The sequence below is a fragment of the Electrophorus electricus genome, chromosome 7, assembly GCF_013358815.1.
Source record: "Electrophorus electricus isolate fEleEle1 chromosome 7, fEleEle1.pri, whole genome shotgun sequence".
Classification (NCBI taxonomy): domain Eukaryota; kingdom Metazoa; phylum Chordata; class Actinopteri; order Gymnotiformes; family Gymnotidae; genus Electrophorus; species Electrophorus electricus.
Genome location: NC_049541.1, coordinates 12,163,420 through 12,178,390, shown reverse-complemented (window position 1 = coordinate 12,178,390; position 14,971 = coordinate 12,163,420). Strand labels below are relative to the sequence as shown.

General features: G+C 40.6%; 1 protein-coding gene across 1 annotated transcript; it reads left to right on the top strand.

Moving 5' to 3' along the window:
• Positions 1–1,937: 1,937 nt before the first annotated feature.
• st8sia1 (ST8 alpha-N-acetyl-neuraminide alpha-2,8-sialyltransferase 1) lies at positions 1,938–13,007 on the top strand. Its single transcript, XM_027020686.2, has 5 exons — positions 1,938–2,830; positions 3,516–3,660; positions 9,290–9,399; positions 10,136–10,228; positions 10,536–13,007. The coding sequence occupies exons 1-5, from the start codon at positions 2,652–2,654 to the stop codon at positions 11,011–11,013; spliced, it is 1,005 nt and encodes a 334-aa protein (XP_026876487.2). The 5' UTR covers positions 1,938–2,651; the 3' UTR covers positions 11,014–13,007.
• The last annotated feature ends 1,964 nt before the right edge of the window (positions 13,008–14,971 follow it).

Below are 14,971 nucleotides of genomic sequence, written 5' to 3'. Positions count from 1 at the left end.
TCAAGAATGGTTTATGCCAGGATAGACTTGTTCCAGACGCCATCCTCCCCCCACCAACTATTTGTCCACTACCCTTCTCTGTCTTCATTTCAAAGAATTCCTTGGATGGTGGATGCAGTCCCCTGGCAGTGCACTCAGATGCTAATTATAAACCTCTGTATTAGCATGTTGACTGCCAAGATTGGGCAAATATGCCAAGTCCCTGCATACGAACCATTTTAGCATTTTAATTCAAAGAAATTGTGCCCAGCAGTAGAGAGCACATATTTTTCCTACAAAGGGGGGCTTCAGTCCCTCCACTCGAGTCCTGCACTCCAGTGCTGGGGCCCCTGGAATTCTGTGCTCACGCAGCCTTTCACATTTCATCAGTGTATGGCCTCACAGCTTTACAACAGGTATGGGACAGCATTTATAGACCTGCAAGAGGAGGAACCCGGCTTCTGTGGCTGGTTGTTTTTGCCTTGTGACCTCATTTCTACTCATTTCCTCTCAGCTCTTATTTGGTCCCCATCCCCTCCTGTCCCTCCCTCATGCCAGTGTGCTCTCTCTCTCTCTCTCTCTCTCTCTCTCTCTCTCTCTCTCTCTCTCTCTCTCTCTCTCTCTCTCTCTCTCTCTCGACGGCTAGTGGCATGCGGGCTTTTGTAAATGCAACACATTACTTCCTGTTCCTCCTAACCCAGAACCCAATTTGTTTTGATGAGTTAGATAAAACACCATCCAAACAGGACCAATTAAATATGTACCAATAAGACCAGTTAAATATGTACCTTACTAAACTGGCCCAAAAACGCAATGTTTGAATCCTGAAATAGAAGTCTGATACAAACCAATGAGTAGTGGAATGAACTGAAACGTCCACTGTAGCATCATTACTCCTATGTCAAAGCACCAGTAAACAATGCTTCTCCAGTAACTTACAGGCTGGACAATCTTTTTTGATTAAACCATCACAATTGAACATTTCAAGGTCCTACTGTTTAAAAGACTGTGGACCTGCAGTTTGGCTCCAGTGCTAAAACTGGTGATTATCTGGAATGAATGAATTTGGAATTAAAACTCTCAGTACAGGTGGGGTTTGTTCCACTACACCACACTTTATCCAATTATTGAAGCACAAGATACTTAACTGATAGGTTGTGTTTAGATTAGAGAAAATATCAAAGCATGCAGTAGTGTGGTCCCCTCTGGGGGCAACTGCCTAATACTGTCAGCACAAGGAGGCGCTGAGTCCTGGGCAGGACAAGGATTTACAACAAACACCTATGTTTAAAGCCATAATGAAGTCAACAGAGTGGCAACCCAGTCACTGAATTTGCATATGCAATATGTCTCTTCTTATTATTTTCTTGTTTGTTTATTTATTTGCTCCTAGTGTAATCGAATCAAGTTTTTGTTTTTCAAAAAATACAATCTACTGCAAATAATGTATTCATATTTTGAGAAACAAAAATAATTTTACAAAACTCAGATTTTTACTATTAAAGCCTATGTTTGTTAATTTGGTTTGGATTTTTGCCATTACTTCCGCTTTCACTGTAACTGGAAGTATAGGCATCAAAGAGGTTTTTAAACTTCGAGTGACACAAATTATTACATTTGCGGTGTGACATAGTACATCACCAAAAATCCTTCTCTGAATCCTCCAAGGCTGAGTGACCATTTTCTAGATTACAGTGCTGGACGAAGATTCTTCTTAAGTATCCATTAAAGTTTGTTTTGTATTTAAGTTTATGTGCAGAAAGACACTTTGGCTAAACAGTGATGTGTATCGTTACATAGTGCTACAGTTAACAGGATTTTATCATTTGGTATATTCCGAAAGTCACGTTTGCGTCTAATCTCTGCATGCACTGCTACGGCCGTCCGTCTCTTCGTGGGGCTCTCATCTGAACAAGGGCGTGGCCGCATCTTCGAGTAGCCATTATTAGCGGAACAAAGGAGACCGGGCGGAGGTCTATTCAAGTCAAGTTCTGGGTTACAAACAGGAGAGGGCAGCAACGCGTAATAAAATAAGTACGCTCATAGTGAGCTGTGTTTAAAAGATTCGTGCTATAAAAAAAAAAAAAAAAAAAAAAAGAAGCGCTTTGTCTCTCTAGTACAGACTGAAAAGCACTGCACCCTAAACGCGACAGAAAGACCAAGCTGGCTCTGAGGGCAGGAGAAGGAGCCATATAATAAGATTTTGGGCTACTAGGCACAGAAATAGCTTATGATGGCTATGTAAAGGCTATGTGGCAGGGGAGCGCAGGGAGCAGATTTTTGAAAGCACCAGGGGATAGTGAGAGGACGACATCTGGGTGATGGAGGGAAAGGTACTTTGCCTTGTCCGTGAAAACGAGATTTGGATTCCCCCAGCTGGTCCAAGCTGAACCGTTTCCACGGGACGCGATCGCTGGAAAGCGGATTTGTCACGTTGCGCAGGATGACGGGACATCATCGGTTTGCAGCGCCGCAGATACACAATTGGAATTTGATGTACGCAAGAAGGGCCGAGACGCAGGCTAGAACCACTCTCTGAACTCTCTGGAGGATGCCAGATTGCATGAAAATAAATCAGTTTGTTCGTGACGGTGAAGGTACCTAAGCGAAAGGTTCAGCCGCCGTTTCGCGCAGACCTGCGCGCTTGAGTGGTCCCTTGTGAAGGAGCCATCATGATGTTTCTGCGATGCCACAGGAGCAAGTCCGTGTGGGCCGCCCTGTGTGTGCTCGTCCTGTGCTGGCTCTACATCTTCCCGGTGTATAGGATGCCGAGCGATAAGGAGATAGTGGACGAGGTTCTGCGACAGGGCCAGACGTGGAGGAGGAACCAGACCGGAATCGATCTGTACAGGTATGCAGTTGTGGGTGACATGCCTATCGTTTTAATAATTAGTTCATTATTAGAACTGTGGCCTGCTAAAATAGTCTAATTAAAAATGATTAGGTCTGTTCTATATATAGGGCAACCGAATTAAAGAAAATTAGCTCCCTCAGTCATTTGTATGTTTTCGTTTCAATAATTAATAATTCAGATAGCTGACCCTAGGGCTCCTAAAAACCTATTCTGCGTAATTTGTGTTTTATTTTAGTGCAGCGATCAGTGACCAACTCTCCAGTGGCCCAGAATGTAATAAATAAATCTCCGTCCCAAGTGGATCTGGCTCAGAAAACACACTACCGGAAAGCCGATTAAGATAATGCGCATCTGTTTTCTTTCTGCGTTTTTTTTTTGTTTGTTTTTTTTTTTTTTTTTTTTTTTCTCCTGCAGCGAGTCAGTCTGGCATGGCAGTTTAAACTTGTTTTGTATCAGACGAGGTAATGATAGGCGCAAAGATACTGGAGTGTATTTCGGGGGCGTAAGCTTCTGGGGTGGGACAGACTTGTCATTTACACACCCGTTAATCTGAATAATTATGCCCTCTGAGTAAGTCACTTGAGACAGAGTGCATTATGCGGCCATTCTGTCGTACACAGCCCTTCTCTCCACGATGACGCTCCTCGCCTTAGAAAATAATGTAGGGCTGTGTATGTTCTAGGAAACTGCTTACAGAATGCTGTGACCCTAAAAGGATGTTCGCAGTTACCAAGGAGAACTCCCCGCTGGGCAAGGTTCTGTGGTATGATGGCGAGTTATACCATTATCACACAGTCAACAATGAGACCTACCCGTTCTTTGTGCAGGTACGTAGACTAATGGATATGTGACCTCAGTACTGCGAAAATACCAGGCGACCACTGTCAGCTGTTAGGTTTTAATGTATGTGCACATTGCTCATTTCATATTCCTCACAAGCTAAAGAGAAACTTAGAGTTATCAAATGTTTGTTCCTAATGCTGTGAATTGTCTTAGCAGGAGGTTTTAAACATTATGTTAAACAATTTTATCAGGAAAACAGAAATACAGCCTGTTGTGTGGATGCAGTACACAGAACGTGGGTGTTAAATACAGATTCTTTAAACGAGCAACATTTTGTGTAGGTTTCCATTCATTTTTAAAATTCATTTTATTAATTCATTCATTGGAGCACCTATTGACCTGTGTTAATTAATAAATAGGTATCATTAATTGACCTGTTTCTCTTCAAGCATGAAGAGAATAAATGCTTCCCATAAACACTTAAATATCCACACCACAGCTGCCATCTTTAAAGTCAGTAGCCTGTGAAAAAATAGTAGATACAGGAAGGTCCACAGATCTGTACATGCTACCATGATCTGCTTTTATTTCATAATTTATCAAAAACTAGTGCCATTTCTCTTTCTTTTACATTTCTTTATTTAACATTTTTAAAAATGTTAAAATTCATTTATTCATTCATAAAATTCATAAAATTATTTTCAAATTCATCATAGAAATGTTTTAACTTTTTGGGAAATTCGTGCATAAAACATATTTGAATATGCTGTTTATGTCTTGTCATCACTACCGCCAATGTTTTATCTTTGAAGGACAATTTTGTTTAAAAGTAATTCCCTGCTGTTCTAGTCCTGATGTGGGAATGTAGTATAGCAGTCTGATGTAAATTGATCTGACTCCTGAATAACTGCTCCAGCACCAGATACTTCAGGTCTTGGTTGGACACAAAGACTCGGGAGCCCTGCTTGAGCCACAGTCACTCCGATTCTTATGTGGTGACCCTCATTAGGAATGAATGGACACTCCTAATTCCTCCTCGGTTCCTGTTTTGCCTGATAAGGTGTCAAGCACTAACACTCTGTAGTTCAGTCCAAAACACCTCGGAGCACTGTTGTCTGGGTCCAGTGTCGCTTCACTCTTCAGCTTTACTGAAACTAATGAGAGGTGGTCTGTTGGTTTTGTGTACCGTGATGAAGGTCCTGGCCTTCTGTAAGAAAATAGTTATTTATTGAGAACAAATGACCCAAACAGATGCAATGTATTCACCAGCTTTGTTGTCCAGTTGACATTATGAACTTTAAATTGTGAAGCAATGTTGAATGTCTCAGAGGATTGTGGATGTGTTTCATATTCGCACAAATCACATAATGCACAGAGAGAGCATTTTCTCAGAAAATTACAGCTATTGAACCTTTATTTTGTCTCTGACAAACAAAGAAAAGGTACATACATGATAGAAGTCTGATACTTTGACCTTTGTGAATTACATTGTGTGGATGCATTCATAATGTGACTTGACATGGGCATTATGACATTTTATAATGTACACTTAACATTAACAATTAAATTTAAAAAGTAGGCTTTATTAAACAAAGTCAAAGAGTGTGTGTGTGTGTGTGTGTGTGTGTGTGTGTGTGTGTGTGTGTGTGTGTGTGTGTGTGTGTGTATGTATGTGTGTGTGTTTGTGTGTTTATTTTCTAAGGACAGGCATTGGCGCAGCAGTAGTAATACTGCCTGCTGGTGTATTATATTTCCAAATGAAGCATAAGCTCCAGTTACTAACAGAACAAGCAGTCCACCTACTGCCTAGTGCTCCATTATCAGAAAAACAAAACACTTCAATTACTGCTACATGCAGATGAACTGAGAAAACACTGTGGTCACTTTTGGTACATAGTCTAGCTTTATTACTATCGTATATTTTAAGACATTCTTTTTTGTAGTGTTAAGATAAATGCCCTGAATTGAGTAACCCAGCATTCCTCTTAGAGTGATGATGAGTAAAGTGCCACTGCACAGCTGTATGCACACAAACATTTGGAATCTTTACTGTTTATGCTGCTATGTGGTGGGAGAGATACTGGATACTGGAACTACACTGGGCAAAAAAAAGAAAAAATCAGCAATTAAAAATTAAAAAATTAAAAGAGATGCAATGCCAGAGACAATAAATCTTTAACTCCATTTCATTTTGAACCATAACTACAGTAGAGTTCCAAAGTTCACTACTTTTCATCAAATTCAATAGTTTCAATCAAATCCAATATTTTACTCAGTTTACATCCATTTATATTATTTCAAACTAAGAAAAAGTTTAACTCTTTAATAAATCCTCATATAAAGTTGACCTGCATCTCAATATCCTTTTTATACACCATTTGCAAAAAAATAAATAATAATAATTAAATTAAATTGTTGTGAAGCCATATAATGCTCCCAACACACGCTTTAAACTTTTCTTAGTGATTACCACTTCACAATAACCAAATGATTGTGGTCCCTCATCTGCACTGTAGCTAGTGCCTTTGTAACTTTGAAAAGGGACTTCTGTTAAAAAAATGTTTCTAGCTGTTTATAACAATGACAGAGGAGCCCAGCAAGGCAATCTGGAGGGAGTCTGAAACCTAGTACCAGATTCTTCCATTTTTAGCAGTGGAAAGCAATGATATATGTATGCTGTCATGTTAGTAGACACAATACTAATTCAATTCCAGCAATTTGCTCAGACACTTTATAAGGTCACACGTAGCCTCCACCCTCAGCACTTTAGATAATGAAAGATAAATAAAGACTGTAGGGGCCATGTTTGTGGGGTGTCATGGAGAAGCATTATACTTCTGAGGGTGTTTCCTTGTGTGTGGGTGTAGATGTGGGTGAGTTTGCATGGGAGAAGGAGAGATCGGATGAGGGAAACCAGGGAATACGTGAGTGATCAAGTATTCCTGTCTCTCCTCTTTCACTCTTAAGCCTTTGTCACTCGTCATGGCCAGACAGCACTCTGCCTGGCAAAAATAAACAGGCATGGAAAAAGACTCCAGACGGGTCCTGCCTGTCCTGTACTGGGAACTGTGCCCATGTCTAACGCTCACTGTTCCCTAAGTTTACTCTCTCTCTCCATGCCACACTCTGTAGTGATGAACACACACACACACACACACACACACACATCCAGATTTACACAATCGCATTCTCACACATGACATGTTTTGACAGGTTTTTATTTCTTCACATTCACATTTGCATCCACTACAGTCCCGCCCCTCTGCCGGCCTCCCACCCCAGACACCCACTGTCTTGGAGAAGCTAATGGGGAATTTAGAACAAGCTCCATTTACACAGAGAGAGCTGCATATCTAAAGGTGCATTACTTATGAATTTTGGGGGGAGTGCACATCTTAATCTTTTTGTCAGTGTTATTCCTCTTATGATTCCTGTTCACTCGTTCCTGTTCCTTAGGTCAGCCCTCCTCTAGCTTATGTGATACAACAGGCAGACAGAGTGATGTATATGCACCAAGGTCATGGGTGCACTTCCTAGGGAGTGCACTTGCTGTCATACATATGCAAGTCCCTTCCAATAAAGCTGTCTTTGAAACTGAAGATAAAATGTTTGTGCTTGGTGTGTATTGGTGAAGTTCAGTTAGAGTGTCTGGACTTTCTGACAAAGTTCCCACAGTCCAGACAGCAGCTATGTTATGTATAACAGATTGGAGGTGATCCTTTAAAGAAAATTCAAACGTGAGCTCTTTTATCTGCTGAAGCAAAATAACCTTTGTGAGAAAATACAGAGATTAGTCTTCACATTATTCACTGTAATTTATACTCATTTAAATTGATTGATATGGAGGCTGATACCATCATTGCACAATCTAGGGCACTTTATGGAATGGAAGAGACACTTTCCGTCATGCCCTCAGTCATAGGACGGGGTGGTGGGGGAAAGATCCAGGATGTACTCAATGTTGCATTTCATTATGGCCACTTAGGAAGAAGCACATTTCTGGAGGTTCTGATTGCTAATGTGTACTGTGGACATTACCAACTACAGGCTACGTGGGTTTCAACTGTGTTCTTTTTAATTTATTAGATTTTTTTCCTGCAAAAGGAGATGAAAGATGTTGTGTGTTCACATTTATATATTATTAGTATAGGGTGCTTTAGTACTGGCTGTTTGATGGTTATCTCTTTTTTTATGCGCTGGATTTGTTCATTAGTTTCACTATTGTCAATGATGGAACTTCTTCTGGCTTTTGTCTTCTGCAAATTCTTGGTTTTTACGGCCACTGTTTCCATCCGCTAGCCATTTCTTTCTGCATTCCTCTCTCTTTTGGTCTCTCACTCTCTGTCTCTCTCTTTCTCACTTTCCTTGTCTCATTTGTACTTAAATGTTTACCATTGCTCTGGTATTGCCAAGCATCTCTTCACATTAGCACTGAGTTCATGGGTCTTACCCTGGAAACCACCAGTCTGTCTCTTCGCATGCCATCTTTTCATTTTATTTTTGGAACAAAAAAGCTTCATTCAGCGGTCTGTGATTTGAGAGAGTGCGCAAGAAGAAGAATGTGTGCGGGGGTGTGGGGGTGTGTGTGGGAGGGGTATGGAGACCCTCTGGAATAATGAGGCCAATTGTTCCTGCCATGATGTGTTGAAGAGCACAGCTCCTTGTCAACTTGACTATTGTGTGTGGGGTTGAAGTGGGCAGATGTGTGTGTGTGTGTGTGTGTGTGTGTGTGTGTGTGTGTAGTTATAAGTGAGTGATGTAGGTTGAAGTGTATTAAAACTTTAGTGTGGAATTGCTGAATGAGGTTTCAGAGCAACATCACAGTAGCAACATAACATAACAATAAAGTTCTTGTTCGATTAGTGTTTAGCATTTTTTTAAAATTCTTTAGGTTCAGTAACCACACTGCTTCCTCTTCCTCCTGGCCTGCTTTCAAGCCTGCAAATGGGCCATTATTAGTCATGGTCCTTCATTCAATTACGACCAATCATGCATGATCAATTATTTAGTTTACATAGAAATACTAGAATCATAGTGATGTATTTGGCAACCCAGTATTGCACTCACTCAGAGCTGAAGCACATAGCTGACTTTATTTGAGCTTTATGTTAATCTATATATACTAGGTTTATAGGCAGAACAGCTCTGGCAGCACAATCATGGCATTTCAGCAGGACAAATCCCTGTGTAAAATAAAATATAATTGTAGATAATGGTCCTGGACATCCTATTGTATTTGCCTGTTCCTACCGAAATAATTTCTGGATCCAGTTTCTGGATGACATTTTTCAACTAATTGTTCGGTCCTTACCAACATATGTTAAAGAGTCTTCACGCTTTCTACAAATCCTTGAACACCTGAAAGAAAAAATGCTACCTGCTAATTCTCTGCTTTTTTTAATGGACATTACAAGTTTATACATGGGAATCCCTAGATGATGGCTTGAAAGCGTTAAAACAATTTCTTGATGCAAAACCTGAGAAAAACCCTCCCACAAATATTCTTTAAAGACTGTCGGAACTTGCGTTAACTCAGAACTGTTTCAGCTGTTTCAAAGGTGAAATGATTGGGTTAACACAAGTTCACCTTCGGTTGAGTTTTAAGCTCCACAGCATGTGTGTCTCTTTTATTCCTATGTTTCGGTTGTGTCACAAGTTTCCTTTGGTTGCCAGGATATTCCCCTGCAGCTTCCCCTGAAGAAGTGCTCAGTGGTGGGGAACGGAGGGATGCTGAAGAATAGTGCCTGTGGCAGAGACATTGACCAGGCCGACTTTGTCATGAGGTAATGCCTGAAACTGCCGCGTGAGCTGTCTTCATCAGCCCCACTCTCATTGGTTGGAAGAGCTCAGCCACGTTGTCATTGGGTGGAAAAGTATGGCAGGGTTCCTCTGTTCTTTGTCAGTCAAGGCAACACTAGTCAGTTGTGGGCGTCTGTTATGTACACAGAGTTTGGCAGGCAGTGGCGTCCTCCAGGCACACGCAGCTGCCCTGTGAAATCACGTGAGTGACAGCTGGAAATGAAGCCGAATGCAGAGGAAGGTTTGTTTTGGCCATCCCTCTCCTGGACTGGTTGCTATCATGCAACAGGGGAGTGCTAGGAACCAAAAAAAAAAAAACCCCACAACTAATTCAGTTCAGTTCAGACTTGTTTTTTCAAAGAAGCTTTAAGAAATAATATACAGAATATACATATAAAGAAAATCTGGGTCCAGGCATCTGCTGAACAAGCCAAGATAATAGTGGCACAGAAGAACCTCCTGAGAGAAACAGGAAGAAACCTTGAGAGGAACCACAGCTCAGAAGGGGAACCTCTTGCCAACACCGGATGGCAAACTACTAACACCTAATGAGCAAAGTTGCTTTTGCTTTTAACCTTTAACTTACTATAAAACATGAATAGCTTATAAGCCTTAAGAAAGAACTAACATATAAAAACCTAAATATATAAAGCATCAAAAGTCAAAGAGTTTGAGTGATCTCACTCTCTCTCTCTCTCTCTTCTTTGTCTCTCATTCTAGATGTAACCTGCCACCACTGTCCAAAGAATATGTTAATGATGTAGGTACGAGAACCCATCTGGTAACAGCCAACCCAAGTATTATAGAGAAAAGGTACTTGTGATCTGAAATGTAGTACAGTCCTTTCACTTTTCTCCTAAGCACATTCTAAAAAACACTGACAAAGTAATGTAATGACAAGAATTATAACCCACTCCAAATTGGGTCCACATTATGCCACACGTAGGCTTCAGTAGTAATTCACCTTTTCTCAGTCATGAAAAATAACTTGCAAACATTACATTTTTAAAAGATGTAATGTGTCAATGCAGATGTGTTGTTTTATCTGGGTCTCTCTCTCTCTCTCTCTCTCTCTCTCTCTGTCTCTCTCTCTCTTTCTCTCTTCTATACCCACCCCAAGCTTTCAAAACCTTCTCTGGTCACGGAAGGCCTTTGTGGAGAGCATGAAGGCTTATGGCTCCAGCTACATCTATATGCCTGCTTTCTCTATGAAGCCAGGGACCGATCCCTCTCTGCGGGCCTACCATGCCCTGGCCGACTCTGCCTCCAACCAGACCGTGCTCTTTGCCAACCCAGACTTCCTGAAGAAAGTGGGCCACTTCTGGAAGAGGCGGGGTGTGCACGGCAAGCGCCTGTCCACGGGCCTCTTCCTGGTCAGCCTGGCCCTGGGCCTCTGTGACGAGGTGACGGCCTACGGCTTCTGGCCGTTCGCCACAGGCCTGGATGAGCAGCCAGTCAGCCACCACTACTACGACAATGTGCTGCCGTCGTCGGGCTTCCACGCCATGCCCGAGGAGTTCCTGCAGCTGTGGCAGCTGCACAAGAGCGGCACCTTGCGCGTGCGTGTGGGCCCTTGCGTGCACCATGTTGATGAGTAGGGGGCAGGGCTGTTCGTCCCGAGTGACCACCCTGGTATTTTGGTCTCTTTTGAGGCATAAACCACTGTCAACTGTCCTTCAGATTAACATGAGAATGGGAGGGAGAGTGGGGGTACTGAGACCACCCTTAGTGTGTGCTTGATCCTTGTGGATGAATGCTCAATACTCTTGCCTAACATACACCCAAATACACACACACACACACACACACACACACACACACACACATACATACACACACACCTCCTTTTCTGTTTCCAAAGGACTATCATTAAGATCTGAAAGGATGGCCAACTGCACAGGTTCCCTGCACGTTGGCTGAGGATGGAGATGCAGGGGCAGATGGGAGTCGTAGTTTAAAGCTGTAGCTGCGTTCGTTGCCACTCTATTTCTGGACCTCCTAGGGCTTTTTGTTCAAAGCCAGGCAGGCGGACGGGGGTGGGGACTTCAACAGGCCCTGAGCAGATCCAGAAAAGGAAGAAGGCGCATGATAAATAGAATTGGTGCCAAGGCAACGGAGAGGCACAGTCAGGGAGAGCAGGATCGAGATGAGAACTAAAAATGAACATGGCAGCTCAGATATTTACACGGTTCTGGGTTTCGGCTGCCATATCCCCAGAGTTAAATATTTTGGGTGTATAGAATGAACCGACAAGTGACGGACTTATGTACATAAAGGTCTATTTAACATTTTGTGAAATGAATGTACTGCAAATGCACTGCTGTAAACTACAGTTTGAATATTCTTCCATCACATCAGTCATTTATTTTCTTGGTCCTGGAATGTATTCCATATGTAAACATTATCGGCGCTGGCTTTCTCAGTGCTGGTCAGCCTTGTGATTTTTCTGGATGTAAAGGCAGTCACTTTAGTATTTTACTTTATGTCCTATCACTGTAAACCTTTTGCATATAGAGGTTGTTTTTTTCTTAGTCTCTTGAACTGGCATCAGACTTGTCACAAAGCAAACAGAGAACATGCTTAGGGCCAATATTTTGGACATGAATTAAGCCTAGCCTGGACGAAACTGCAGTAACATAAGTAAATAGCTCTTCAAAATAGTTTAGGCTTTTTTGTCTAGAGTTAGGCTTAATCTGCATCCAGGAAACTGGTCCTTAACGTCTTGTAGGTGCTAGGTCTAGCAAGCTACTCCTTTGAAAACCCAATATAGTTATACAGATTTTTTTATTAGCTACATTATAATGACTATATAAGGTGCCTGTAGGTCTGGTGAGTGTCCAGAGGTAAAGGGGACAGAGGCAATGATCATTTGACTACCACAAAGATGAGTAACACAAAGAATGGAATCCATACACTGTGGTATACACAAACACTACCATAGCAAACATGAAAGGGGGTGGTATGTTGGAGAAAGTGTGAGTGTGTGTTTGTGTGTGTGTGTGCATGGGGATTTTTTCCTTGCCCATGGGCGAGAGAATCGGGAGGCTTGGATGCTGAAAGACGGATTACTGTAGAGCACTCATAGTCTAGTCCAAAAATAAGAAATAGAAAGAAAAATTCCACAACATGCTCATGCGACAGGTCAGGCTTATGAAATCCATCCTCACAGTCTGTGCATCATTTTCTCACATTCCTGGAGAGCTAGTGTGCCTTTTTTAAATGTAAGATGAACAAAACATGTAAACAAGGCCAAGGAAGAATGCTTTGTCATCAAAGAGATACTGGCTGCATTGTATAAGAACTAAATATTTATCTTGCTTTCATTCTTGCCCGTGCCAGAGAATTTTCCATAGTGGTATTATTGGTGGGTGATGTATCAGATTCGTCCGGTTTCAGGGAAACAGCAGTGGATGTTTAAATGGGTCTTATAACAAGCTGGGTGCAGAAGGACCAATGTGAGTTTAATACATTGGGATGTTGCTTTAATACAGTGGTTTCAATATGTTGCTTTAATGTTGCTTTCTTGCCGATTAACGGCATTTTCTTACTCCTTCACTCACAAAAGTTAAAAATTAGTAAACTTTTAAAGAGACTGGCTTTTGAATTTATGTCTTGCACCTTTTTGCCCTGTTCAGTATTGTGAATGAGTGAGATTGTAGCTTGTACTAAGGCATGCATGTCTGCAGTATGTGTATTTGTTTAGGAACTTGAGTTTGGAGCCGTTTTAACAAAGGTGGCACGTGATTATTTCCGCCCCTTGATTTCTGAGACGTGTTAAGATGCATTCCCAAAGTGCAGCAGTGCTTACCTCAACCACTTCGGTCACTGTCCATTCCTTATGAATGTGTATCTATCCAGCTCACACATCTAGCTGCTTTCTGAGTCTATGACAAATCAGTTTTGTTTGGTTGTTTTTTTTTACCGTAAACATGCTGAGCCTGAATCATGAAATTTGACTCAGTACTCATTGCTGTAAAAGGATGTGCTGAAATCCTGGAAGTAAAAATAAAAATGCTGAAATCGGGGGCAAAAAAAAGAGTCATGGCAGATTTATTAACTCAGACCACAAGGCTTTGTTTGATCATGTCATACTGAAAAAGGAAATTACATATAAAGCTTTGCTGGTCGTGATGTCTTTTTCACTTCACCCGGTTTAAAGGCCGACCACATGATGATATATAAGGAGGAAAAGACTGATAATGAATAATATAGTAACCCTGTTTCATCTGCTCTAGTTTTATGCCCGGCTGTCTTTGTCACAGTTACTAATCTTCTTCCTATTCTGCACCAAACAGTAAACTGGAACTCATTTAAATCCTCATTTATACTTATATTTCCTGCTGCCAGTAGGTTGAATTATAGTGACACTTTCATTCATTACTGCATTATATATCTAAAATAAAAGGGGCACATTAATATATAATCTGTAAATTACATTTTCAACAAAAAAAAAAAAAAAAAAAAAAAAAAAAATATATATATATATATATATATATATATATATATATATATATATATATATATATATATATATATATATATATATATATATATAAATGGCCCAAAAAAGGGAAATGGAAAATTGATTTCAGCTTCTTAAGAAGTAGAAACACTCTGAACAACTCAATGGAAAACCTGAATCCTCTTGTTCCTCATGTCATTCCTCAAAGTGACAAAAGACCAGCTTCTTCATAATCCTCACTTCTTTCTTCCAAGTGACAGAAGCTATTGAATATGTATGAAAGCATTCAATGGCCAGAAAATAAAAACAGTGATTTAATTCTTGCTTATATAGTTATATTTAATTCTTTCATTTAGTAAGTAAATAACTTTAAATCTGTAATAGGTGGCTGTGAAGGTAATGGGAGAGATGTAATTTATGAGGTACACAGCTGAGAACATTTTTCTCCTTATCATTTGGCCCTTTGCTATAGCAATCATTGTGCATGACAATTTTCATCAAATTAATTTTACAAATATTTCAAAAATGTAAGATGATGACACAATTGTGATGAATATATTGTCACCCACCTAAGCAGAAACAGTGCCAGTTATAACCTTAGAGACTTGATCATATCTTCCATCCATACCACGATGGTCCTGTGATTCCAAAATGGTTGAATTCTTGCAACAGCTAAAGCTTTGAAGAAGGTGATGTTGAAGATAATTATTAATGCTTTCTAAGTCTGCAAATGGCTTAGCCCATGTTGCTGATTCTGTGGGCAGTGGCTGAGAAATAGCTTTGCGATATTGAGAGAATGTATTCCTCTCTATCTATCTATCTATCTATCTATCTATCTATCTATCTATCTATCTATCTATCTCTTTCACATGACAGCTTTACATTGTGTAAATAATCTATGATATGTTGATGCAAATTGCTGTGAGATGCCCAAGTGCCAGAGAACTAGTACCTACAGAGATGCACACATTAATAAACTGTCATTTACTTTCCTGTATAATTGATAGTTAAAGAATAGGAGAGAATAGATACAAAGAGGCAATAACATATACAAATTAAATTATTTACTGGTTTATTGTTGTTAGCTGAGGTGG

Coding starts and splice junctions, on each gene's coding strand:
- st8sia1 (XM_027020686.2), top strand. CDS start 2,652: ATGATGTTTCTGCGATGCCACAGGAGCAAGTCCGTGTGGGCCGCCCTG. Junction 2,831..3,515: donor ACCGGAATCGATCTGTACAG/GTATGCAGTTGT, acceptor TGTATGTTCTAG/GAAACTGCTTACAGAATGCT. Junction 10,229..10,535: donor CCAAGTATTATAGAGAAAAG/GTACTTGTGATC, acceptor ACCCACCCCAAG/CTTTCAAAACCTTCTCTGGT.